The sequence below is a fragment of the Nomascus leucogenys genome, chromosome 22a (genome assembly GCF_006542625.1).
Source record: "Nomascus leucogenys isolate Asia chromosome 22a, Asia_NLE_v1, whole genome shotgun sequence".
Lineage (NCBI taxonomy): Eukaryota > Metazoa > Chordata > Mammalia > Primates > Hylobatidae > Nomascus > Nomascus leucogenys.
In genome coordinates, this window is record NC_044402.1 from 40,242,532 (window position 1) to 40,267,906 (window position 25,375).

The window sequence follows — 25,375 nt, forward strand, 5'->3', positions numbered from 1 at the left end:
AGACCTTTTTTTTTGTTTTGTTTTCCTCACTAACTTACCCATCGAGAGCGGCCCAGCTAGGGGTCAGGCTGGCCCTTAACAGAGACCAAGGAGACTTGGTTAGACGACACAAACGGGGCTGCGGGCGGGGGTGGATGGGAAAGGGATTTCTTCACGAGGTTTCTGCCCTACCCTTTAGAAGAGTGGTAGAGTGGTCTTAGTTTTTCCAGAAATAAGCACCTACATTTAAAAATACTCTATTCCCTTTTTCTCTCTTGCTTTTTTTCTCCCCCGCTCTCTCCATAGTCTTTCGTCGTTCACCCACTGAGTGTTTGGGGTAGAAACTTGTCCCAAAGATGTCTTCTGGTCTTTGGCAGAGCCCCTAAGGCTGGAGCCCTGGTTGGAGAGGAAACAGACTCTGCTGGCGCTCCCTGCAGTGGCTGGAAAGTCTAAGGATCTCCTTGGGGACGATCTGCCCTTCATAAAAACCTTCCTTTACCAAAGACACCTCTGAGTTCTTTTTGCTAGCACTTGGCTCAAGAGCCTCATCTCCAGTGGGTCTGTGCTGCCCTTTTCCACAGCGTGGTGGGGGTCTGGGCAGTCTTGACATGACAGTCTGCTGTCCAGGCATCTCAAAGCCATTGTCAGTGGGCATCAGTCTGGCCATTGAAGAAAGGAGGGTTACCTTGTTGAAGTTGCCATCCAAAGTTGGTTTTCCTTGTTTCCTCGAGTTAGCAAGGAAGGACCCGGGAGAACTAGATGACCCAGTTTGGGGCACAGTTTGTTTGGCTTGGTGTCCTCTCGACTCAGACAGTGAAAGAGAGGGCATGACCAACATCTTTAAGGGGCTGAGAGGCTACGGAACTCCTCTTCCAGCTTATTTCTGGTTAAGCTAATACACAGGTGTGATACGGAGTAGATGACTTTCCCTGCTCTGATGTTTAGTTTTATTTTTTTCTCTAACTTGCATTGATTCTGCTTCGTTTTTGCCGTTTGCCGCTTCTGTTTTGGTCTCTGTCTGTCTCTGTGTCTCTCTGTCTCTCTCTCACTCTCTCTGTGTCTTTGGAGGCTAAGCTAAGACTGCCCCATCTAACCTCCTTCCCCCCTCTCTGTGGGGTGTCTCTCTTTCTCTTTTTTTTTTCCCTTTTTCTACTTTATACAGAGCTCGCTGCCCAAATCATTCAAGAGGAAGATCTCCGTTGTCTGTAAGTCTAGCCCCAAATCCCTGATAAAAGTCAGGAATACCATAAAAACCAGCCTTCATTGAGAAACAGAATTTCATTCTCAATGGCATTCTTGGGTTGCTCCCTCCTGCCCCACCCCTTGTGCCTAGCAAATCTTAATCCTTTCCTATGTAGGGTTTCATTTTGAAATTCAAAACTTGAGACAATCCCCAACGTATTTCTCCAGTCACATTTTAATGAGATACAGTGTGACGGGTCTGAGACCATGTCCCATTTAGCCTTAGAGGCATTTATTGTTTCAGATACCTGAATACTCAGTAAGGAATGAGTTTCAGGGACTCCTATGTGATGCTTAGCAGTTTATGAATTATTCTGGGTATTTTTTTGTTGTTTTTTTGAGATGGAGTCTCCCTCTGTAGTACCCTATGCTGGAGTGCAGTGGTGCGATCTTGGCTCACTGCAACCTCAGCCTCCTGAGTAGCTGGGATTAAAGGCATGCGCCACCACGCCCAGCTAATTTTTGTATTTTTAGTAGAGATGGGGTTTCACCATGTTGGCCAGGCTGGCCTTGAACTCCTGACCTTGTGATCCACCTGCCTTGGCCTCCCAAAGTGTTGGGATTACAGGCGTGAGCCATCGTGCCTGACCTTGTTTATGCGTTATTCTAAGAGCACCCAAGGAAATGAAAGTGCCCCACACCTCAAACAGTAACAATTTTAACATTTTCCCCAATGAGGAACTCTAGATTACAAAAGTATAATAGATGTTTATAACTTAAATATCAATCTGTAGTGTGAAAATTAAAGGAAGACCAGATCCCATCATGATCTTAGTTCTGCTTAGATGTTAGTATCACATAGTGTTCTTGTTTCTTCTGCATTTACATGTCCTTCTCAGTTTTTCTTCCACACTACTGAAGATATTACTGTCTACCATTAAAAGTTCAAACGGCTCATCAAACTAGCTACCCCTCCCTTACTGCTTTTAGATCAGTAGTTTCTATCAGGAAGGGACCTCAGCCCTTTTAGTGTTCAGTCTGAAGCCATGGTTTCCCCAGTTCCCAAATATGATTTCTTTTTCTTTTTCTTTTTTTTTTTTTTTTTTTTTTTTTTGAGACCGAGTCTCGCTCTGTCGCCAGGCTGGAGTGCAGTCAGTGGCACGATCTCAGCTCACTGCAGCCTCCGCCTCCCAGGTTCCAGCAATTCTCCTGCCTCAGCACCCTGAGTAGGTGGGATTACAGGCGTGCACCACAACGCCTGGCTAATTTTTGTATTTTTAGTAGAGATGGGATTTCACCATGTTGGTCAGCTGGTGTCAAACTCCTGACCTCGTGATCCACCCGCCTCGGCCTCCCAAAGTGTTGGGATTACAGGCGTGAGCCACCACACCCAGCCTCCAAATATGATTTAAGTTAACCTTTTACCAAAACTCCAGCCAGAAGTAACCTGTAGGTATTATGGTTTGAACTAGCAGAGGTCCTGAGCCCATCTAACTGTTGGGTCTATTTCTTGGGGACAGCAGCTACCAAGGGGGTGCCAGCTGGAAACAGTGACACAGAGGGGGGCCAGCCTGGTCGGAAACGACGCTGGGGAGCCAGCACAGCCACCACACAGAAGAAACCTTCCATCAGTATCACCACTGAATCACTAAAGGTGAGGTGGGAGGAGCCAGGGAAGGGAGGATGAGACCTGTTAAGGTGGGAGTAGACATGGGCCCAGTGTAACGGGGTGGGGGGTATCTGTGTCCCAGAGCCTCATCCCCGACATCAAACCCCTGGCGGGGCAGGAGGCTGTTGTGGATCTTCATGCTGATGACTCTCGCATCTCTGAGGATGAGACAGAGCGTAATGGCGATGATGGGACCCATGACAAGGGGCTGAAAATATGCCGGACAGTCACTCAGGTAAGGCTTCTGCACCCCCATGTCAGGGGAGAGGTGGGAGCAGTAGATGCAGAGCAGCTAGCTGAGGAACTGAGATAAAGTATTTGGAGGGAACTTCCCTGTCTGTGCAGAGGGTTGGGTTGATTGACACTTTCAGGGGTCAGACTACCAAATCCAGCTGGCTACCTGTTACAAATAAAGTTTTATTGGAACACAACCTCACGAGTTCATTCACATTTGTCTGTGGCTGTTTATTCAATACAACATCACCGGAGTTGAGTAGTTGCAACAAACTATGTGGCCTGCAAAACCTGAAGTACTGCTTTGCTCTACAGAAAAAAATTACCAACTCCTGCCTTAGTTTTCCTCAAGGCAGAGTTGAGGCACTAACAATCCCAGGATCTGGTAGAGGTGAGCTGATAACAAAATACCCCTAGCGGAAGGAACATGCTAGGTTGACTGCTACTCTCACCAGGGAACCAGAGGCTGAAAAGAATATGCCAGTTTGGTGTTTAACAGACCTGCTGTGTTCTCTGACACCTTGATAGGTAGTACCTGCAGAGGGTCAGGAGAATGGGCAGAGGGAAGAAGAGGAAGAAGAGAAGGAACCTGAAGCAGAACCTCCTGTACCTCCCCAGGTGTCAGTAGAGGTGGCCTTGCCCCCACCTGCAGAGCATGAAGTAAAGAAAGGTGAGTGACGTATTGTGAGAGAAATGTAATGCGACTCCCTGAATTCTCAGTACCTCATTTGGATCGCTGAAAGCTTTTAGTTTCCTGCCTTTCGTTACATTTTTTCGTATATCATATCTTTCTCCTGCATATTAAGTAAGCTACTTGAGGGCGAGATTTGACTGTTTTTAATCTTTGAATCTCCATGATGAGGTTAGCCTAGCACAGTACTTTGCAGATTATAGGTGCTCTGCACGTTTAGATTAAGGAGTGGCTGCTTAATATGATAGAAAGGGAACCGTGAGAGTTACATTGAAGGTGAAAAGAGCCAGTATTGCTTTCTACCAAAAGCTGTTCTTGTGGTCTTCTTGATAGTGACTTTAGGAGATACCTTAACTCGACGTTCCATTAGCCAGCAGAAGTCCGGAGTTTCCATTACAATTGATGACCCAGTCCGAACTGCCCAGGTGCCCTCCCCACCCCGGGGCAAGATTAGCAACATTGTCCATATCTCCAATTTGGTAAGTCATTGTTTCTCACCATCCCAGCTTGCTTAGTGGTTAAGTTTGAGCTTTAGGCTTATGCTTCGTAGTTTCCACTCATAGTTGAACTGGTCTACCAATAGATTAAGTTACTCACTGATCTTGAGTGAGTTACTTAACCTATTTACCTATCTAAAAATGTGGGGGAAAAGCTGTCGCCCTGCAGGGTTGTTTTGAGGACTTGCAGAAGGCCTCACATACAACCTCTCAATTAGTGCTGGGAAGCACCATCACTCCTCTCACATTCTTACTGCAAGGTTCCTAAACTCTGCCCTCACCCAAACCTTGAAACTATACTCCTGCGACAGCAGCTTGGGAAATCTAAAGATTGGGTGGTGGTCTTGCCTTCTTCAAGACCCTGAAAGTCTATTTTCATTGGCAGGTCCGTCCTTTCACTTTAGGCCAGCTAAAGGAGTTGTTGGGGCGCACAGGAACCTTGGTGGAAGAGGCCTTCTGGATTGACAAGATCAAATCTCATTGCTTTGTAACGGTGAGGGGAAGAAGCTGATTCTATAGGTCATGGCATGTATTTCCTTTTGTGACCAGTGTGGGCAGGTTTAAGGGTGTTGCAGCCAAGTGGGAAAGGTTGCAGACACACTGTGACCCTCCATCTTCTCCCTTCCTCCACCAGTACTCAACAGTAGAGGAAGCTGTTGCCACCCGCACAGCTCTGCATGGGGTCAAATGGCCCCAGTCCAATCCCAAATTCCTTTGTGCTGACTATGCCGAGCAAGATGAGGTAAGAAACCTAGGGAGAGGAGGGGCAGGGGAAGCCATTCTGCTAGATTTCAGCTGAGATCCTTGCCAGACCTGCAGTCTGAGATTCTTTTCTCTTCTTCCCTGGCTTTGGTTCCTTTAATTGTACCATGGGGCTTCAAAGTGGTACCTGGGCTCCTTTTTTTTTTTTTTTTTTTTTTTTTTATTTGAGACGGAATCTCGCTCTGTCGCCCAGGCTGGAGTGCAGTAGCGCAATCTCAGCTCGCTGTAAGCTCCGCCGCCAGGGTTCACGCCATTCTCCTGCCTCAGCCTCCCAAATAGCTGGGACTACAGGCGCCTGCCACCACGCCTGGCTAATTTTTTTGTATTTTCAGTAGAGACGAGGTTTCACCGTGTCAGCCAGGATGGTCTCGATCTCTTGACCTCGTGATCCGCCCGCCTCGGCCTCCTAAAGTGCTGGGATTACAGGCATGAGCCACCGCGCCCGGCCATCCTGGGCTCCTTGAGTGGGAGTGATATGGCCTCTATCCTAACTGTCCTTGTCCCTCTTCTCCCCACAGCTGGATTATCACCGAGGCCTCTTGGTGGACCGTCCCTCTGAAACTAAGACAGAGGAGCAGGGGATACCACGGCCCCTGCACCCCCCACCCCCACCCCCAGTCCAGCCACCACAGCACCCCAGGGCAGAGCAGCGGGAGCAGGAACGGGCAGTGCGGGAACAGTGGGCAGAACGGGAACGGGAAATGGAGCGGCGGGAGCGGACTCGATCAGAGCGTGAATGGGATCGGGACAAAGTTCGAGAAGGGCCCCGTTCCCGATCAAGGTCCCGTGACCGCCGCCGCAAGGAACGTGCGAAGTCTAAAGAAAAGAAGAGTGAGAAGAAAGGTAGGTACTTAGCTATGGGGTACACATACCCACTAGTAGGTGGGAAAGGGACCCAGATGGGGTGGGACAGAGGGTCAGATGCATCAAATCTGGTTCACTTTTTTCCACCTCAGAGAAAGCCCAGGAGGAACCACCTGCCAAGCTGTTGGATGACCTTTTCCGAAAGACCAAGGCAGCTCCCTGCATCTATTGGCTCCCACTGACTGACAGCCAGGTGAGTGCTCTTCTTCGTGCCCTGCTCCCTAGTGGCACCGAGGCTTGAGGTCAGGGTGAGGGGAGATTACCCTGCGAGAGTGAGTCAGCCAAGTACTTCCTAGCTTTAGGCTAAAGGGGAAAAAACAGCATCACAAAAAGGCAGTTTTCAGTTAATTGGTATAACATGAAGAAACCAGACCCAGGAGGGTAAAGATGGACACAGACAGCAGCTGAAGTTTGTGGATGTCTGGGAAGCTGGCTGTGCCGACCAAACTTAGAACTTGATTTTAGGCTGTGCGTGGTGGCTCACACCTGTAATGCCAGCACTTTGGGAGGCCGAGTCGGGTGGATCACCTCAGGTCAGGAGTTGCAGACCAGTCTGGCCAACATGGAAACCCTGTCTCTACTAAAAATAACAAAAATTAGCCAGGTGCAGTGGCAGGCGTCTGTAATCCCAGCTACTTGGGAGGCTGAGGAGGAGAATTTCTTGAACCCAGGAGGCGGAGGTTGCAGTGAGCAGAGACTGTGCCATTGCATTCCAGCCTGGGCAACAAGAACAAAACTCAGACAATTGTCTCAGACAATTAAAAAAAAAAACCACTTGATTTTATTTAGCTGAGAAATCGTGTTTTATAAATTAATTTCCCTGCTTTTTAAGAGTTTTTGCATTTTTAGTTTCTTAGTAATGAGCCTTTTGGGAATTTTAGGCTTACGTTACTCAAAAAAGAGATTTGTTCATATCTATGCTGACGGTAGGGAGCTAGAGAAATACCAAGGGCCAGGCATGGATGGTGCCAGTACCTGTCAATGTGTGTAAAAGTTGAAACTTGGTGGCCAGGCATGGTGGCTCATGCCTGTAATCCCAGCACTTTGGGAGGCTGAGGTGGGCGGATCATCTAAGGTCAGGAGTTTGATACCAGCCTGGCCAACATGGTGAAACTCCGTCTCTACTAAAAATACAAAACTTAGTGGGGCATGGTGGCAGATACCTGTAATCTCAGCTACTAGGGAGGCTGAGGCAGAAGAATCACTTGAATCTGGGAGTCAAAGGCCGCAGGAGCCAAGATAGCACCACTGCACTCCAGCCTGGGTGACAGAGTGAAACTCTGTCTCAAAAAAACAAACAAACAAAAAAAAAAGGCTGGCTGGGTGCGGTGGCTCACGCCTGTAATCCCAGCACTTTGGGAGCCCTTGGCGGGCGGATCACGAGGTCAGGAGATCGAGACCATCCTGGCTAACACGGTGAAACCCCGTCTCTACTAAAAATACAAAAAAATCAGCCGGGTGTGGTGGTGGGCCCCTGTGGTCCCAGCTGCTGGGGAGGCTGAGGCAGGAGAATGGTGTGAACCCGGGAGGCGGAGCTAGCAGCGAGCTGAGATCACGCCACTGCACTCCAGCCTGGGAGACAGAGCAAGACTCCGTCTGGAAAAAAAAAAAAAAAAAGCTGAAACTTGGAGGGAGAGAGGTGCTCTAAGAAAGACAGGATGCAGTTGCTGAGCCCCCAGCCCCTTCCTGCTTAACTGAAAAGCTGACCCTGAGCTAGCAGGCAGGGTCCAGGCACAAATGGAGGCTGTGACCAGGACTGAGCTGCCTACCCTCTGCCTTTCCTACCTGGCTACAGATCGTTCAGAAGGAGGCAGAGCGGGCCGAACGGGCCAAGGAGCGGGAGAAGCGGCGAAAGGAGCAAGAAGAAGAAGAGCAAAAGGAGCGGGAGAAGGAAGCCGAGCGGGAACGGAACCGACAGCTGGAGCGAGAAAAACGTCGGGAGCACAGTCGGGAGAGGGACAGGGAGAGAGAGAGAGAAAGGGAGCGGGACAGGGGGGACCGAGATCGGGATAGGGAAAGGGACCGAGAACGGGGCAGGGAAAGGGATCGCAGGGACACCAAGCGCCACAGCAGAAGCCGGAGTCGGAGCACACCTGTGCGGGACCGGGGTGGGCGCCGCTAGCTGGGAAAACACTAGAGCTGCAGGTACCAGCCACTCGGCCCCAGGGGGTTATGGCCACAGAGGGATAGGCACAGTCTCCACCACCCTGGAGCCAAAGGTCTTTCACATCACCTATCCCTACATACATACCAAATGGAAAAGTGGCCATCCTTTTCCCCCCAAACACACCCCCTTAACCTATCTCTTGGGACTTAGCCCAACCCTCACTCTCATTTCCCGTTAAGTCTGAGAGGCAGAGCTAGGTTAGGCAAGGAGGTGGTTGGCCAGAGATGGGGAACAGCCAGGTGCCCTAGTCCTCTGATTTTTCCTCCATCCTGCTTACCACCTCCCTGGGTACTTACAGCCTTCTCTTGGGAACAGCTGGGGCCAGGACTGGGTCACCTATGAGCTGAATCAGCATCTCCTCCTGAGTCCCAGGGCCCCTGCAGTTCCCAGTCTCTTCTGTCCTGCAGCCCTTGCTTCTTTCCCACAGGTTCCACTTTATATCCACCTTTTCCTTTTGTTCAATTTTTATTTTTATTTTTTTTATTATTAAATGATGTGGTCTATGGAAAAAAAATAAAAATCTGACTTAGTTTTAAACTGTGTGAGTGGCTTTCGTTGGGCAGGTTAAGAAGCCACACTGTGGCTATCTGAGCGCGGATATCTGAGGATATCTGTAGCCTGAAGTAGGAGTTGTTCGCATTCCATGTGTTCCTTTAGGCTGACTGCTTCCTGCTTACTGAAACGAACTTCCCTCCGTCTTTCATACCCTGCCTTGGCCCTGACCAACCCAAAGCTGTGGACCTTCCTCATTCGGGAAGGCCCCACTGGGAAATGCAGCAACCTGTGTCCGTGGCGGCACCCCAGCAGGGCTAGGAGGGTGGGTCCTCTTCTGGTTCCCGGTCCTGTCACGGTTAAATTGGGGATTTGATCACTTGCCTGCCACCTTGGTACTTCCCACAACTACCACCAGGGGGCGGCAGCTCCTCGCTCTGTTGGCCCCTGTAACCGAGCTTCCCAAGAAGGGCTCCACTGCCCGCCTCCGCCCTCCCGCCGATGTCGTGCCTCTGTCCCCGACCCGCTCCCTGGGCCCGGGCCTCGGACTCTCTGGACCCTTCTGCCATCCTTAAGTGTCCCCCAGCTGACCTGCTACCGTGCTCTGCACGGGCTCTCAAAACGCCGCCACCTTGCAGCTGGGATTCCATCCACACCAGTCCCAAAAGCCAGCCGGGAACCGGGAGCCCGGAGCTCGGAGCCGGGTTTCTCCGCAGTGGGCTCCGAATTCCCTACCTCACCGCGCGTTTGCCCGTTTTCCGCTGCAGGCGGGGGGCTGGCAGCTTCGCGCTCCCGGGTGCACCCGCCCCGCCAGCTCTTCGGAAATGGCCTGGCGCCGTGGCCTGGACGTCCTCCCGCCCAAGTGCCCTGCCGGGCGCTGCGGGCCGGGTCCGGGAGGGGCGCCGCATCTGTATGCGCCCCGCAGTCCGGGAGCGCCGAGGGGGCGGACGCGCGGCACCGCCTCCAACCCCGCCCCCGCCCCCGCCGCGCGGGCCCGGCTGGCCGGGGAGGGTCGGAGGCTGGGCTCTCCTCTCCCGCGCGGCGCGGAGCTACCTCGCTCCTCCGCAGGCGGAGCCTCCTTCCCCCGCCCCCTCCGTCTCGCTCCCTTGTTCTCGCCGGGGCCGCTCAGACCTGCAGCGGAGCCGCGGCGCCCGCTCCAATCGGCTCGGGGCTGCGCCCCCGGGACCCGGCGACGGGGGCGGGCGGGGGCGCTCCCCGCCGGCCTGGGCCCCTCGGCAGTGCCAGGTAAGGGCGCCTGCCCCGGAGCAGGGGTCGGGAATCCGCGAGGGGCAGCAGGGGGCCCGCAGCCTGCGGGGGTCTTCGGAGGGGTGCGCTCCGTGGCTGGGAGCCTGCTGCCGGCTCCCTTCTCCCGCGCTCTGCCTCTTTCCCTTCTCCCCTCGCACCTCTCCCTCTTTCTTCTCTCGATTTCTCTTCACCCTTCCTTCTCTGCCTGTTTGCCTTCCTTATCCCTTCCCTCTATCTCCCCAACCCTTCTCTCTCCCTCTTGTCCTTTTTCCATCTCCTCTCCCTCTTTGCCTTTTTCTTTCTCTTTCTCCCCTTTCCTGTCTTTCTCTTTTCTCTTTCTTGCTCTCCTTTCCCTCCCTCTCCTCTCCCCTTCCCGCTATCCTGTTTCCCACTCCTCTATCCCCTTCCTTCTCGCCTCCTCATCCCGCCTTCTCTCTGGTCCCCAGCTTTCCTCCGGCTTCCCCCTTCCCTCGGGAGCAAAGGGACTGTCAGGTGTGTGTCTGCTCTGAGGGAGGAGGGGCAGAAGCCACAGCTACCTGAGGGGTCCTCCCCCCCGCCCCTAGGAGAAAGGAGAGCAGTGGGAAGGGTCTCCTCTCTAGCCCCCTTCCCGCGGCCCCTCCCTGCCTCCACCCCTCCTGTCTGCTCCTTCTCCCAGAATTAAGTTCCCGAGGCCTGGCTTGCCACCCCCGAAGCTGAGGGCTGCCCCTGCCTGCCCGGAACTGCCCCGGGTGACCCGTTTCCAAGCCTGGCCCCTAAGACTCCTCTCTGCCTTCAGACACCCAGGCTGCTGCCCTGGTCTCATTCTGTCTCTTGCCACTGTTCTGTTTCTGTCTCTCATCCAGTCCTTTCTCTGCCGGACAGTCCCTGAGTCAGTCTGTCAGTCATTATCTGTCTCTAGCCTCTGGGTGGGCCTCTCTCCCCGGTCACCTCCCCCGTCCCCCACCCTGTATCCTCTTCCTTCAGCTCTGGCTCCCAACTCCTGTCTCATGAGCCCAGTCCCCCTTCAAGGACTGCACTGGCAGCGTGGGCTGGAGACAGGGCCTGGAGAGGTGGGGCTCCCCCTTGTGGGGAGGGACTTTCACAGACTCTCAGCCCTGCCTGAGGCTGCACTTCTTGTCATCTCATGCTGACCCTAGACACCTTAAGGCCACACCTCCATGAATCCCAACTCCGTAATTTTAAGCCCTTTCTCTGGTAGCCCCGCCTCCTCCAATACCTGGCTACATGCCCAACCTGGGAGGACAGAGACCAGATTTGGGATTCCAAGCCCTCCCAGCATCCCCTCTCCTGTGTTCCTCCCCAGTTCTCTACTCAGAGTTGACTGACCAGAGATTTATCAGCTTGGAGGGCTGGAGGGGAATACATGCAGAGCCTGGGTGGAGAAAGGATCAGCCTCTCTGCTCTCTGTCTTAGTCTGAGTTCTGGGCAGTGGAGTGTCTGGTTCCTTGGAGGTCTGGTCTTCAGCATCTAATTTTGGGGGGAGGAGGGTTAGGGGTTTCCTTGAGCCTGAGCAGCTGCTTGTCCTGCAGGTGTGGATCCATGGGGTAGCCTCAACGCATCTGCCCCTCCACCCCAGCCAGCTCATGGGCCACGTGGCCTGGCCCAGCCTCAGCACCCAGGGCCAGTGAACAGAGCCCTGGCTGGAGTCCAAACATGTGGGGCCTGGTGAGGCTCCTGCTGGCCTGGCTGGGTGGCTGGGGCTGCATGGGGCGTCTGGCAGCCCCAGCCCGGGCCTGGGCAGGGTCCCGGGGACACCCAGGGCCTGCTCTGCTGCGGACTCGAAGGAGCTGGGTCTGGAACCAGTTCTTTGTCATTGAGGAATATGCTGGTCCAGAACCTGTTCTCATTGGCAAGGTAAGGATGACCCCTCCCATGTCTACTCTGACACCAGGCCCTTAGGCCCTGCCCTGCAACTTCATCACTTCTGCAATGACCTTGGTCTCTCAGGACTCCCAACGCTCTACCCAAACCTAGACTCTTTAACCCTGTCTCTGTACTTGGAGCCCTCTGCCATCTTTTCCTGACCCCTGCAGCTGCACTCGGATGTTGACCGGGGAGAGGGCCGCACCAAGTACCTGTTGACCGGGGAGGGGGCAGGCACCGTATTTGTGATTGATGAGGCCACAGGCAATATTCATGTTACCAAGAGCCTTGACCGGGAGGAAAAGGCACAATATGTGCTACTGGCCCAAGCCGTGGACCGAGCCTCCAACCGGCCCCTGGAGCCCCCATCAGAGTTCATCATCAAAGTGCAAGACATCAACGACAATCCACCCATTTTTCCCCTTGGGCCCTACCATGCCACCGTGCCCGAGATGTCCAACGTCGGTGAGCACCCCAGCTCTGAATGCCCCAGTTCCCATCTTCTGGAGCTCTCTCACCTCTCCTTCCCTTCTTGTTGTCTGCCCCAGAACCTGCCCCCTTCAATTCGGCCTCCCTCATATCTGCATCCCCCCCATCGGCTATTCTTCCCCATCCTGCCCTGCTGCTGCTGAATGGGGTGCTGGCATCCCCCACAGGGACATCAGTGATCCAGGTGACTGCTCACGATGCTGATGACCCCAGCTATGGGAACAGTGCCAAGCTGGTGTACACTGTTCTGGATGGACTGCCTTTCTTCTCTGTGGACCCCCAGACTGGTGAGGATGGAGCTTGGGAGCCCGGTGGGGCAGCCAAGGGGACAGACACCCTCTGACCAGCATCTCTCCCTAGGAGTGGTGCGTACAGCCATCCCCAACATGGACCGGGAGACACAGGAGGAGTTCTTGGTGGTGATCCAGGCCAAGGACATGGGCGGCCACATGGGGGGGCTGTCAGGCAGCACTACGGTGACTGTCACGCTCAGTGATGTCAACGACAACCCCCCCAAGTTCCCACAGAGTAAGGGGCCATTGCTGCCACCTGAGCCATCCTTTGATCACCCCACCCCTACAGTGTCTGGAGAAACCTTCCCTCCTCGCCTCCTCCCCAGCCAGACCCTGGGAGAAGAAAGTGCTGTGGGGAGGGAGGAGGGCTGGGGACCTCTCTAAAAAGGTGTCTCCCCTCTGTCACCCCAAGGCCTATACCAGTTCTCCGTGGTGGAGACAGCTGGACCTGGCACGCTGGTGGGCCGGCTCCGGGCCCAGGACCCAGACCTGGGGGACAACGCCCTGATGGCATACAGCATCCTGGATGGGGAAGGGTCTGAGGCCTTCAGCATCAGCACAGACCCCCAGGGTCGAGACGGGCTCCTCACTGTCCGCAAGGTTAGCCTCCTGCCTGTTAATGCTTTCTCTTAGACCTGCCTCCTGCCGACCCACAGGGCACATATTTAACTGTTCTTCTAGAACAGACTCAGGATCTCTCTGTTGGAGCTTAGAGATCACGGTCACCTCCTCATCTTTCAGATGAGGCCCTGGGGCTTAGAAAGAAGAAGTGATAACAAGTCTATGATGCAGCTAGGGGCAGACCTAGAGTTATTAAGTAATCTGCTGTGCATCCTGACCACCAAGGCCACTGTCCCTCCAGTGCCACCTCTCCTTACATGAGGACTGAGCACTGCATGCATGTGAGGAGGGGACTTGTCACCTTCCAAGAGCCTGGGACCTGCCCTGGTTTCCACATGCCTCGATTTTTCTCTCTCTCCCCTCACCATAGCCCCTAGACTTCGAGAGCCGGCGCTCCTACTCCTTCCGTGTGGAGGCCACCAACACACTCATTGACCCGGCCTATCTGCGGCGAGGGCCCTTCAAGGATGTGGCCTCTGTGCGTGTGGCGGTGCAAGATGCCCCAGAGCCACCTGCCTTCACCCAGGCTGCCTACCACCTGACAGTGCCTGAGAACAAGGCCCCGGGGACCCTGGTAGGCCAGATCTCAGCGGCTGACCTGGACTCCCCTGCCAGCCCAATCAGGTAGGTGAGCTGGGGTGTGGGCTGGGGAGCCAGATGGCAGGCTATTCCCACCCAGAGAATGAGTAAATGTGCCCCCTTCCTTATAGCAAATCACTCATATCCCAGCAAAAGCCTCCCTCCCTGCAGCTGGGCTTGCTGGTCTACAGGCCTGGGTGCAGGCAGAGCTGGAGGGCCTGGCTGACCACTCCTCAACCGTCTGTCCACCCCTCTGGGTAGATGATGGTGGCCCCTCCCAGTGGCAGTGCAAGCAGATGTAGTCTCATTTCATAAGTGGATCTCTATTGATCATTCCCAAAGTGCTTCACAGTTTACCCCCTTGCTGACATTGAATTCTCACAGCAGCCCTATGAAATGGGTGTTCTTATCACCACTTGTTTTAGAAACCAGCCATAAGTGGTCACACACTTGGTAAGTGGCAGAACAGCCACTCTCTCCCCCTCCCCGGCCAGCATCCCTGTCACAGCTCTGTGAGGGAGGTACTGGTGTCATTCCCATTTTTCAGTTGAGTAAACAGAGGTTAAACGATTTGCCCTAAGTCACATAGCCAGTCCAAGCCAGAGCAGGGCTGAAACACAGGTCCCTGTGTTCTCAGAACAGGGCCCAGAAGTCTGAGAGTCAAGGTCTGTTTATCCCGCTTCTACTCCCTTCTGTATCTTCCCCCTCTCCCCCCATGAAACCCAATGGCCCTGAGTCTTAACAGGTATTTAATGGTGATCCCCCAGGGATATATGCCTTTTAAGGGGACTCCAACCTGAATTATGGCTCTGCCCAGAGGAGTCATGAAGTCTGACAAGGTGAACAGAGGGAAGAAAGAAGAGAGGGGGTGGAACAAGCTGTGGTCCCACCCCAGATCAGCCCCAGCGTGTCTCTCCCTTCCCCAGATACTCCATCCTCCCCCACTCAGATCCGGAGCGTTGCTTCTCTATCCAGCCCGAAGCAGGCACCATCCATACAGCAGCACCCCTGGACCGCGAGGCTCGTGTCTGGCACAACCTCACTGTGCTGGCTACAGAGCTCGGTGAGGAGTCCTGGGCCCACAAGGCGGCAGCAGCCTCCTGGCCAAGGGGCTGTCCCTGGGTGTGGGGGTGGAGAAGGGTGCTAACTGCCATCATACCCTCACCAGCGTGCGGCCACTGAGTCCTAGCCTGGATCCGAGTCCTAGCCTGGATCCGAGTCCTAGCCTGGATCTGGGTCCTAGCCTGGATCCTTGCTACCAGGCAGGGCAGGCCTCCTGGTCTCCTAGTCCCCTAGGCTGGGCTGGGTGGGCACAGTGGGTGTGCCTGAGCATTCTTGTGACCCTCAGTTCATTCCCTTACCTGACTCGCCCCAACCCAGAAATAAACTAGACCTTACATAGCCCCCAACCTGTGTACTGACAGACCCCATCCTGCCCACTCTCTGCTTCAGGCTGGAGCTGGGGGCCAGAAAGGGGCTGGGTACCTCCTCTGATTGCTAAGTGGAGTGCACCAGCAGCCCCACCCCAGAGAAGCCCTGTTGGAAGCCCTGTGGGAATCCCCCAAGGTAGGGGAGTGGACACCCATAAGGAAGGGGAGGAGTGCCAGCTCCCTATGCGGTCTCCCCCATCAGTCAGGCCAGCAGCGGGTTCAGCTGCCTCTGGGCAGCCCTAGCCCATACAGACAGGGAGACCTCCCTCCCCTTCTTCTGTGAATAGTCCCTTATACCCCTGCTTATGCCTCAGGGACTCCTCCACGCTTTTGTCTTCATACTGCATATGAAAACTGCCCTTGTATATGTGGATATCTGAATGTGTCAGTGAAGGGCTATATGAATGTGTACATGCGGGTATGTTCCCAGCCATGTGTATAATTCCAAATGTGGGGAAAGTATGTAGACATACACACATATATATTTGTGGGTATATCTCTGTAATGGATATATATGTGTTTACAGTTGAGTGTACAGAATCATATTTATATTAATTATGCATATGTGTGATTGATATATATAGTGGTATGCACATGTAGCTGTTTGTATGTGTTTTGTGTATGTGGGTATTTGTGGACAGATAATTTATTACTTATTGTGTATCGGGCACTATCCATCTTCAAAATGGATTCATTCATTTAATCATCACCACAACTTTATGAGGGAAGTATGATTATTTCCCCATTTTTAAACAAGGAAACTCAGGCAAAGAGAAATTAAGTAACTTCCCAAGGTCACATAGAGATTAAGTGGTGGAGCCGTGAGACCCAGTCAGTGTGCAGAGTCTGAGCTGTTGTCCCCACCGTACTGCCTCTCAAATGTGTTAAATGCTATGTGTCTAGGTTTATGTCTCTATACATGCAACTGTGTGCATAGTAGATATGCACAGATACTACCTGGCAGTGCACATGTTATCTGTTAGTGCATGGATGTCTGTGTGGATGGCTGTGTGTGTGTGTCCGTGTACACACAGTATGTTTTTGGCTGCTTGTATATACATAGCTTTGTGTGTGTGTGTGTTTCTTGTCACTGTCTTCTCATTCTCCTGCCAAATCCTGCTCCTACCCCCACCCAGACATCAACTAGCAGCGCTGGGCCCTTACTGCAGGGAAGAAGTAGACCCTCTCCCCATCCTGTCTCTGGGGTATCCCAATCCTTTTAGCCAGGCGATCCACTCAGCCTCCCCTGCCCATGCTGCATCCTCAGCCCCTTTCATCAGGCCTAGTCAGCTATCTCTCTGCCTAGGGGAAAGACTAAAGGAACTGGGAGACCCAGCCTAAGAGAGGTGACAGGGAGACACACTTTGCATTCTCTCTTGGAGGCACTGGCAGTGAGAAGCAAGGTAGGGTAGTGGTAGGGAGTCACCTGATGAAGGGATGGGTAAAGATGGGGCCTGTGTCTGGCTGTGGTACCCAGGCTGGCCTGGGCTTTGCACCCTGTAGATCATACAGCTCCTTCCTACCCAAGGTCAACTCTAAGTGATGCTCATTGCTGTACTACAGCCTCCCAGACCTCTGATGGGATGTGTGTGTGTGTGTGTGTGTGTGGTGTGTGTGTGTGTGTGTGTGGTGTGTATATCTGTCTGTCCACCCCACTGGTGCTGTGCATGGCCTGTATGCGTGAAAATGCATTCTATGGGCACTGGGTGTTGTCGGGGGATGTGGCACTACATTCACTATGCATATCAAACATCTGCTTCATGTACATTGCATTTGTTTTAAATGTTGAGTGTACATTGGATATATGGTATGAATGTGATTTGTATATTCATGGCTGTTGCCTGCATGCAACTTGTATGCACCTTCTGTCTATCTTTCATTTATGCTGCATGTGCCCTGCATGTGGGTTATTGTATATGTGTATCATGGGTGCGGCATTCCTGTTGAATGTCTATTGTGTATTGCACATATCTTGGGTACTACATGAATATTGTATGCACTTGGTATTGTTCCATTCGTTCTACAACATTGTTTTCTACTTGTACATTACATGCATATTTCATGTGTTTCCTGTGCATGCTATATGCCGCATGTGGCATCCATGCCCATGCACCACATATGTTACGTGTAAACTGTGTGGTGTGTGTGTGGCGTGTATGTTTTGGTGTTCTGCCTTCAGACAGTTCTGCACAGGCCTCGCGCGTGCAAGTGGCCATCCAGACCCTGGATGAGAATGACAATGCTCCCCAGCTGGCTGAGCCCTACGATACTTTTGTGTGTGACTCTGCAGCTCCTGGCCAGGTGAGCAACTGAGGCAGAGGGGTTGGGACATCCAGGCCTCCAGCAGCCCACTCCATACAAGGCCTCTCTCTTCTTCCTCCCAGCTGATTCAGGTCATCCGGGCCCTGGACAGAGATGAAGTTGGCAACAGTAGCCATGTCTCCTTTCAAGGTCCTCTGGGCCCTGATGCCAACTTTACTGTCCGGGACAACCGAGGTGGGTGGCCTCCTACAGCCATGTCCATACCTGCCTCTGTCCCCCTCTCCTTCTCCTCCACCCCTAGCCCAGCCTGCCTGACCTCTGCCCCACCTGCCTGGGCCTTCTACCCAACAGAAGATGGGTGTGGATTTATACTCATTCATTGGCTCTTTGTAAACCATCCCCATGGGAAGCTGGCTCTATGGGCTGGACCAACCCTACCTGGAAGGTGTCCCAGAAGATACCTCAACAACTTCCCTCTCCCACAGATGGCTCCGCCAGCCTGCTGCTGCCCTCCCGCCCTGCTCCACCCCGCCATGCCCCCTACTTGGTTCCCATAGAACTGTGGGACTGGGGGCAGCCGGCGCTGAGCAGCACTGCCACAGTGACTGTTAGTGTGTGCCGCTGCCAGCCTGACGGCTCTGTGGCATCCTGCTGGCCTGAGGCTCACCTCTCAGCTGCTGGGCTCAGCACCGGCGCCCTGCTTGCCATCATCACCTGTGTGGGTGCCCTGCTTGGTGAGTCAGGCCACAGTGGGACATAGCTGTGCGATCTGGGCCTGCAGGGGTGTGGAGAAGAACCAGGCCTCTGGACATAGGGAAATCCACCTTGGGGCTTGAACGACCCTCATACCTGGATTTTCCCACCACCTGATGCATCCAAGAGAAAAGCTCTGGCCTCTATCCGTGACCTGCCAATCCATAATGACAATGACAAGCCATAACAATGGTTTATTGAGCCCCCTACTCTGTGCCAAGTATAGTGCTGGGCACATCACTTGTGATATTTCATTTTATTATGTCAACAACCCTTAGAAGTAAATATATTTTCCCTATTCTCCACATAAGTAATCTAAGGGGCAAATTGAGGCTTCAGAGAAGTCTAGCAACTTCCCGTGGTCACATAGCGAGTAAGGGCTGAAGTCAGGATTCAATGCAAGGTTTGCTAGATGTCAGCCCCCAGGCACAGGGCTTCTGTCACCTGATGGGTCAGCCTTTCACATGGAGACAGGCCGCCCGCTCCTGGCCCTGCTGGCTCAGGGCCTGTGTGCGCGTCTCTCGCGCAGCCCTGGTGGTGCTCTTCGTGGCCCTGCGGCGGCAGAAGCAAGAAGCATTGATGGTACTGGAGGAGGAGGACGTCCGAGAGAACATCATCACCTACGACGACGAGGGCGGCGGCGAGGAGGACACCGAGGCCTTCGACATCACGGCCCTGCAGAACCCGGACGGGGCGGCCCCCCCGGCGCCCGGCCCTCCCGCGCGCCGAGACGTGCTGCCCCGAGCCCGGGTGTCGCGCCAGCCCAGACCCCCTGGCCCCGCCGACGTGGCGCAGCTCCTGGCGCTGCGGCTCCGCGAGGCGGACGAGGACCCCAGCGTACCCCCGTACGACTCGGTGCAGGTGTACGGCTACGAGGGCCGGGGCTCCTCTTGCGGCTCCCTCAGCTCCCTGGGCTCCGGCAGCGAAGCCGGCGGCGCCCCCGGCCCCGCGGAGCCGCTGGACGACTGGGGTCCGCTCTTCCGCACCCTGGCCGAGCTGTATGGGGCCAAGGAGCCCCCGGCCCCCTGAGCGCCCGGGCTGGCCCGGCCCACCGCGGGGGGCAGCGGGCACAGGCTCTCTGAGTGAGCCCCACGGGGTCCAGGCGGGCGGCAGCAGCCCAGGGGCCCCAGGCCTCCTCCCCGTCCCTGTGTCCCTCCTTGCTTCCCCGGGGCACCCTCGCTCTCACCGCCCTCCTCCTGAGTCGGTCTGTGTGTCTCTCTCCAGGAATCTTTGTCTCTATCTGTGACACGCTCCTCTGTCCCGGCCTGGGTTTTCTGCCCTGGCCCCGACCCTGCGATCTCTCACTGTGATTCCTCTCCTTCCTCCGTGGCGTTTTGTCTCTGCAGTTCTGAATCTCACACATAGTCTCCCTGCGTCTCCCTTGCCCATACACATGCTCTGTGTCTGTCTCCTGCCCACATCTCCCTTCCTTCTCTCTGGGTCCCTGTGACTGGCTTTTTGTTTTTTTTTTCTGTTGTCCATCCCAAAATCAAGAGAAACTTCCAGCCACTGCTGCCCACCCTCCTGCAGGGGATGTTGTGCCCCAGGTCAGTGCCTCTAGACTGTGGGGCAAGGCGGTGGATGAAGGCTCCCACTCCCCACTGCCTCTAACCTGGCTCCCCTGTCCTTACAGACCTGCCTGCATGGTTCCATCCATCACTCATGGCCTCAGCCTCATCCTGGCTCCACTGGCCTCCAGCTGAGAGAGGGAACCAGCCTGCCTCCCAGGGCTAGAGCTCCAGCCTCCCGTGTGGCCGCCTCCCTGGAGCTCTGCCCAGCTGTCAGCTTCCCCTGGGCATCCCAGCCCTGGGCATTGTCTTGTGTGCTTCCTGAGGGAGTAGGGAAAGGAAAGGGGGAGGCGGCTGGGGAAGGGGAAAGAGGGAGGAAGGGGAGGGGCCTCCATCTCTAATTTCATAATAAACAAACACTTTATTTTGTAAAGCTGGAGCTCTGCTTCTGTTTTTGCACTCAGGTTTCTATACAAAGCTTCATCGTCCCAAAGGATGGGAGGAGAGGCCTAGCCTATTGCCTCCCAGTTCATTCTCCTTTCTCCTTGGGGGAAAATACACTTCACCTCCTTGTAGATAGGGGAGGACTTGGGTTAATTCCATGAGGGAGTAAGGAGATGATGACTCTGCCCCATTCTCACCACCAACTTCATGGGTTCTCTGTTGGTCTCAAGCTGTCCAAGAAAATTAAGATGTAAGGATTCAGCCAGGCGCGGTGGCTCACGCCTGTAAATCCAGCAGTTTGGGAGGCTGAGGTGGGTGGATCACTTGAGGTCAGGAGTTCAAGACCAGCCTGGCCAATGGTAGAAACCCCATCTCTACTAAAAATACAAAAAATTAGCGGGGCGTGGTGGCGCATGTCTGTAATCCCAGCTACTCTGGAGGCCGAGGCAGGATAATCACTTGAATCTGGGAGGCGGAGGTTGCGGTGAGCCAAGATCGCGCCACTGCACTCCAGCCTGGGCGATAGAGCGAGACTCTGTCTCAAAAAAAAAAAAAAGATATGGGGATTGGTCAGAGGGCAAGGTGGGCAGGAGAAGTAGAGGGTGAAGTGTGAGAGCTGCTGAGAAGAGGGCAGGAGGGATAAAAGACTAAGAAAGGAAGGGGGATTCTGGACTAGGAAAATAATGGGGGTGGCAGGCAGCAGCGGGGGCAAACCAGCCTTTCCTGGGGCTCGTAGTGCCAAGTGGGGAAAGGGTGGAACAGAGTGAGACAGTCACATTGAATCTGGGCCCGCTGCTCCCACCTTTAAGTCTCCCCTAGGCCATGGTCTTAGTCTTTGCAGAACACAAAGGAGGAGGGAGAGGACCAGGGAGGCAGGCTGTTGACAGACAGAAGCAGTCAACTAGGTGGGAGCTGAGCCAGAACTGCAATTATCTCCCAATGTCCAGAGAAGTGGTCCACCCAGGAACCAGCATGAGAGCCCAGGCCTCTCAACTCCAGGGATCCAGAGGCACACACAGGTAAGTGAGGCAGGATAGGTCCTTGTGACTCCCCCTTCATGTGGGGTACTGGCAGCTGGGGAAAGCTGCTTCAATGTGAACATACCTTCCCTCACACCTTCCCCACCTGCTTGATAAGGATAAGCAAGAGGTGGGAGAACAAGGCCCCTCCCTCCGGTGCTGGAGTTCAGGTCATTTACTCTGCTGAAGGCTGGAAGCCTGGACCTCTGACAGTCCAACGGCTTGTGCAAGAGTGGGCTATCCCCCCGACCTCTCCAGAGACTGTGAGGAGGTAGGCACCCCAAGCAGCGCATCAGAGGGACAAGGTCTTCTGGTTCGGGGCAGGAAGGGCAAGATCTCTGCCCCTTTGGTCTCACCATGATGTCTGTATCGAGCCTTCAGGAATTGGTAGAGAAATGGGGGAAATGACTCATGGGCTGCTCTTAGACAGTGTGGGGTGCATTGGAATGGGATGTTGGCCTTTGTCTGCCCAGCCATCCCTAAGACTCTCCTAAGGTCCTCCCCCAAACTCATTAAAAACATAGAGGAAAATAATAGGGCAGAGAGAACCAGACTTGTCAGCAAGACCCATGGGCTCATCTCTAGCCTCAACTGCCTCATCCTCTGGAGGGACAGGACCTGTCAAAGGGAGTGAAGATGGGACTACGGAAGGAAAAGACAGGAGGGTCCCCCCACCCCCAGTTCTGCCCTCTTGGTCTGAGTTCAATTCTCCTGCTCCAGTTTGGGAATGGGGGTGAGGCTCCAAGCATCTCAGGGGGGGACAGCTGCATGCAGTTCACAGCCCACCTTTGGCTGCGCTCAGGTGGCAATCCCAGGCCCCATGCCACTCCTCCCTGCTTGTCTTTTCTCACTTCCTGAGAGGCTCAGGATAGGGCTGGGAGGATGAGGAAGTAGAGAACTGCTGGCATGAGCCTGTCCCCCACCTCCTCTTTACTCTGGAGCACTCCCCAAAAGAAGTGACAAGGCCTGGCAGTCTTCCCGCTGAGAAGCTGATCTCCTTATTCAGGTGTTGCTCTTTCTCTTTCAGTCTGTTTCTTGTCTCTGCACACAGGAACTGCACAGGCATCACCTGCCACATTCATGTGCGAAACCCATCCTGTATCACTCACCTACACCTGGACACAGAACTACATACACCTGTGGACATGAATATGCACCCTCTTATGCTGAGTCAAACACCTGAACGCCCTGCAAAAGCTGCCCCTCCTCACGTGCTTCCTCCAGGACTAGGCCTCTGGGATCCCTGCCTCCCAGTTAGCAGTCCCAGAGTCCCACATCTCCTCCCCTGAGGCTGGGGAGTGAGCAAGGGGTAAAGAAGGGTGACTGCAGAGGCCAATGGCCAGATTCCTTGAGCCTGGCTTGAAGGCCAGTCCCCATACTGGACACCTTTCTGTGGTGTCCACCACAATTCCTCCCCACTGTGTCCTTTCTGGGGTTTTCCCTTCTGGAGCCCCCTGACCTTTCCTCCCCCATCCCCAGTCACCTGCTCTGCACCAGAGTCTGGAGGTCTGTCTGCCCAGCTCCTGCCTGGAGGAATGCTTAATCTGGGGTGTAAGATTAAGGCTCAGGCCTAGACTGGAGCCAGGGATGAGGGGTGTCCAGGAGGGAAGGCAGGCGGCTGTTATTCTTGGGACTGGAAGCTTTAGGACTGGATGTGAGGAAAGCAACTTCAGCACCCTTCCTTCAGGCCCTGTCTCGTAGGTTAACAGTGCTTTCTGTCTCATTTGGCCGGGGGACAGCAGGGCAGTGGCCCTCCTGGAGGTGTTAGTCTGGATCTTCAAGTCTGGGCTTCTGGGGGAGTGGGAGCGGGGACAGGAGGGGCAGGAGAGGATGTGCTAGCCAGACAGTTCCCACTGGCACAGCCACCTCCATCATGTCTTCATTCTCCAGAGGGAGCATCAGGAAGGAGGGGCTGGAAAGAAGGCAAAGGGAAGAAAGGAGGAGGGGAAGTCTGGCAGCAGCACCACTAGGCCCAGAAAGCTGGAGAGCAAGGGTGGGCTGTGGGGGATGGCTCCAGGCCTGGAAGATAAAGCCACATGAGCCTGTGCAGGGGGCAGCTGCTCTGAGCTCACAACCTCCAGGCCCTCAGGGTTCATTCAACCCTGGCCAGCAGGCAAGGGCTTGGCCTAGCTACTTTCTCCCTCCGCATCCCTCTCCGGAAGCCTGCAGGGAAGAGAGGAAAGGCAGGGCAGAGGGCCTGGGAGGGACAGCTGTGCTGAAAGAGCATGGACCCTGGAGGAGAAGGCCTGGATCTAAGTCTCATCCCTGCCACTTACTGTGTGACCCTGGCAAGTCACATAACCCTTTGAACCTGATTCCTCTTGTGTAAAGTGAGACTCATTTTTACCTCAAAGGGTTGTCATGAGAACTGCATTCAGTAAAGGAATAATCATTCTAGTCATTACAGTCAAGTCAGAGAAGGAGAGCAGATAAGACAAGCCCATCACCATCCAAAGAGTGTCTATCACTACACCTTGTTCTGAGAGAGGCTGCTGCCTTCCTGAGTGCCCCATCTTACCACGCTGACAAAAGTGATCAGGAGAAAGAGACAAAGACGCTGAAGCTGAGACACATAGAGGAACGAAACTAAGAGAAACTGGGGATGAAATGATGGAAAAAAGCAGAGAAGATGGCAAGAAAAGAGGGTCTAGCACCTAGCATGTGTCTGGCATGCAGTAGGCACACTGCAAGTGTTGACCGAAAGACAGACTTGGTGCCAAGAAGGAGGCTGGACCAATCCAGTGGGAGTCAATAGGAACTTGTTGGGCAGAGCCATAATAGCTCTGGGAGTCATGAAAGGACGGAGACTTGCAATAAATGAAGCCAGCAACCCATACAGGCTAGAGTCAGACGCTGTGAGGCTGCTGCCAGGGAGACCCTCCCCCTGCTGCCCATCCTCCCACCCGCCCCCCAGGCCTACACCACCCCCAACCAAGTCCTGCTTCTCACACTGTCTCAGTCCCTGCTGGCATCCCGGAGTCTCCTGGTATCATCTCCCCTGGCCCCACAGAGAGCTCTCTATCTTCTGCAGCTCTGGGGGCAGTGGCAGGCTCAGGATGGGCATGGCTGGCATCCTCCTCTGGCTCTGGCTCCAGGAGCTTCTGTAACTCCATGTACAGCACACAGGCATCACTGCGTGACACCTGCTCCCATCCACTCTCCCGCACGTGGAAAAGGTCTACAGATCCCCCTGAATAGGCATCACGGTGGGTGGCGTGGGCCACGGCGCAGCGAGCCAGGGCATAGGCTTCCTGGGTGCTCATGTCGTAGCGATAGCCACGGTCTAGCACACCGTAGGCATAGGGAGATCCAGAGCCCACAGAGAAGATGTCCCCCTGCAGGCGGGTGCCGTCGCTATAGACGTAGAAGAGCTCAGGGCCAGAGCAGTCCCAGCCGCACAGGGCAGTGGCCACACAGAGATCCAGTCCCCGGTATCGAGACATCATGGCTGACAAGAGCTTGGCAGCACTGGCCACACTGGGCAGCTGACCCTCCCTCAGTTCCCGAAGCCGCAGCTCCCGCTGTAATACCCGATACCAGGTAGCACAGTCGGCGGAGGTGCCAGAGGTGGTACCCAGGAGGTGCTGGTGCACAGGGATGACCTTGCATGAGGCTGGACACGCCACATAGCTGCCACAGGAGGAACGGGTGTCAGCTGCAGCAATGACTCCATGACGGAAGCGGAAGGCCAGGGTGGTAGTGCCATGGGCCAGTCTGGGGCCATGGATCTGCAGGAAGGTTTGAGGGTCACAGCCCCGGGGCACAGCCCAGCCGCCAGCCCTAGGCAGGTGAGGTGATGGTCCCTGAGTGTCAGGGGACTGCCACTTGCACACATCCTGCAGAGCCATCCCTGGGGCTTAATGAAGTTTGGAAGAAGCAAGCCAGGAATTTGTGGCTGGGGTCTGGTGGGGTAGGAGGGACGCTATAGAGAAGCTGGGCCACAGCCAGAACTGGCCAGGAAGGCGTGTGAGCTGACGCTTCATTTCTCCTCAACCCCCAATTCAGGCTCTGGGATTGGCTAATGGAGCAGCCCCCTTCATCTCAGAGGACAGCTGAAAGGAGACAGGATGAGGGCTGTAGAGTCTCCAGCACCAGGAAGACGCTGCCTTCACAATCAGACCTCCACCTTCTGCTGCCCATGACGCATCTGAGAGTCACCCAAAGAGTCTCCTGTCTGTCATCCTCCAACTATCTGGAGTTGGGTGGGGGGCTGGGGTAATGCAAAGAAAAGTGGGCACAAATGGACGGAGCAGGGCTGGGCTCTTTGTTTCTCCCATGAGGGGCACTGGGCATGTAGAGACAAATAAGGCCCTGTCCCTGGCCTGAGAGGGC

At 54.6% G+C, this 25,375-nt stretch overlaps 3 protein-coding genes across 11 annotated transcripts in view; 2 read left to right on the plus strand and 1 right to left on the minus strand.

The window, feature by feature from the left end:
• Positions 1–8,582, plus strand: part of ACIN1 (apoptotic chromatin condensation inducer 1) — a 37,396-nt gene extending 28,814 nt beyond the window's left edge. For 5 of the 8 annotated variants that reach the window (XM_003260633.4, XM_003260634.4, XM_030802591.1 and 2 more), the window contains 10 exons: positions 1,142–1,184; positions 2,682–2,815; positions 2,913–3,065; positions 3,593–3,734; positions 4,089–4,234; positions 4,638–4,745; positions 4,887–4,994; positions 5,533–5,857; positions 5,971–6,071; positions 7,674–8,582. In XM_003260633.4, the coding sequence (XP_003260681.2) occupies positions 1,142–1,184; positions 2,682–2,815; positions 2,913–3,065; positions 3,593–3,734; positions 4,089–4,234; positions 4,638–4,745; positions 4,887–4,994; positions 5,533–5,857; positions 5,971–6,071; positions 7,674–8,000 (1,587 nt within the window). In that variant the 3' untranslated portion in view covers positions 8,001–8,582. The remainder of the gene's footprint in view (positions 1–1,141; positions 1,185–2,681; positions 2,816–2,912; positions 3,066–3,592; positions 3,735–4,088; positions 4,235–4,637; positions 4,746–4,886; positions 4,995–5,532; positions 5,858–5,970; positions 6,072–7,673) is intronic. The other 3 variants (XM_003260635.4, XM_030802590.1, XM_030802589.1) reach the window with 3 other exon arrangements.
• A 958-nt stretch (positions 8,583–9,540) lies between these two features.
• On the plus strand, positions 9,541–20,019 carry CDH24 (cadherin 24). 2 transcript variants are annotated; one of them, XM_003260631.4, is made up of 14 exons: positions 9,541–9,782; positions 11,312–11,636; positions 11,816–12,110; positions 12,302–12,421; positions 12,495–12,662; positions 12,840–13,027; positions 13,419–13,672; positions 14,554–14,690; positions 15,080–15,193; positions 17,237–17,358; positions 17,442–17,553; positions 17,805–18,053; positions 18,602–19,619; positions 19,706–20,019. In XM_003260631.4, the coding sequence occupies exons 2-13, from the start codon at positions 11,436–11,438 to the stop codon at positions 19,099–19,101; spliced, it is 2,460 nt and encodes an 819-aa protein (XP_003260679.1). In that variant the 5' UTR covers positions 9,541–9,782; positions 11,312–11,435; the 3' UTR covers positions 19,102–19,619; positions 19,706–20,019. The 2 variants fall into 2 exon arrangements, with proteins under 2 accessions (XP_003260679.1, XP_030659297.1); XM_030803437.1 differs by lacking the exon at positions 15,080–15,193 and having other exon boundaries at positions 9,543–9,782.
• Positions 20,020–23,791: 3,772 nt separating this feature from the next.
• On the minus strand, positions 23,792–24,962 carry PSMB11 (proteasome subunit beta 11). The gene has a single exon (XM_030803197.1). It carries the CDS (start codon positions 24,889–24,891, stop codon positions 23,989–23,991), a length of 903 nt encoding a protein of 300 aa, XP_030659057.1. The 5' UTR covers positions 24,892–24,962; the 3' UTR covers positions 23,792–23,988.
• Between the last annotated feature and the right edge of the window lie 413 nt (positions 24,963–25,375).

Bases quoted from the DNA above. Each gene is read 5' to 3' on its own strand.
- PSMB11 (XM_030803197.1), bottom strand. From the start codon at position 24,891: ATGGCTCTGCAGGATGTGTGCAAGTGGCAGTCCCCTGACACTCAGGGA.
- CDH24 (XM_003260631.4), top strand. From the start codon at position 11,436: ATGTGGGGCCTGGTGAGGCTCCTGCTGGCCTGGCTGGGTGGCTGGGGC. The intron at 13,673-14,553 runs GTAGGTGAGCTG...TCCCTTCCCCAG, and splicing joins TCCCCTGCCAGCCCAATCAG to ATACTCCATCCTCCCCCACT. The intron at 15,194-17,236 runs GTAGGGGAGTGG...TTCTGCCTTCAG, and splicing joins CCCTGTGGGAATCCCCCAAG to ACAGTTCTGCACAGGCCTCG.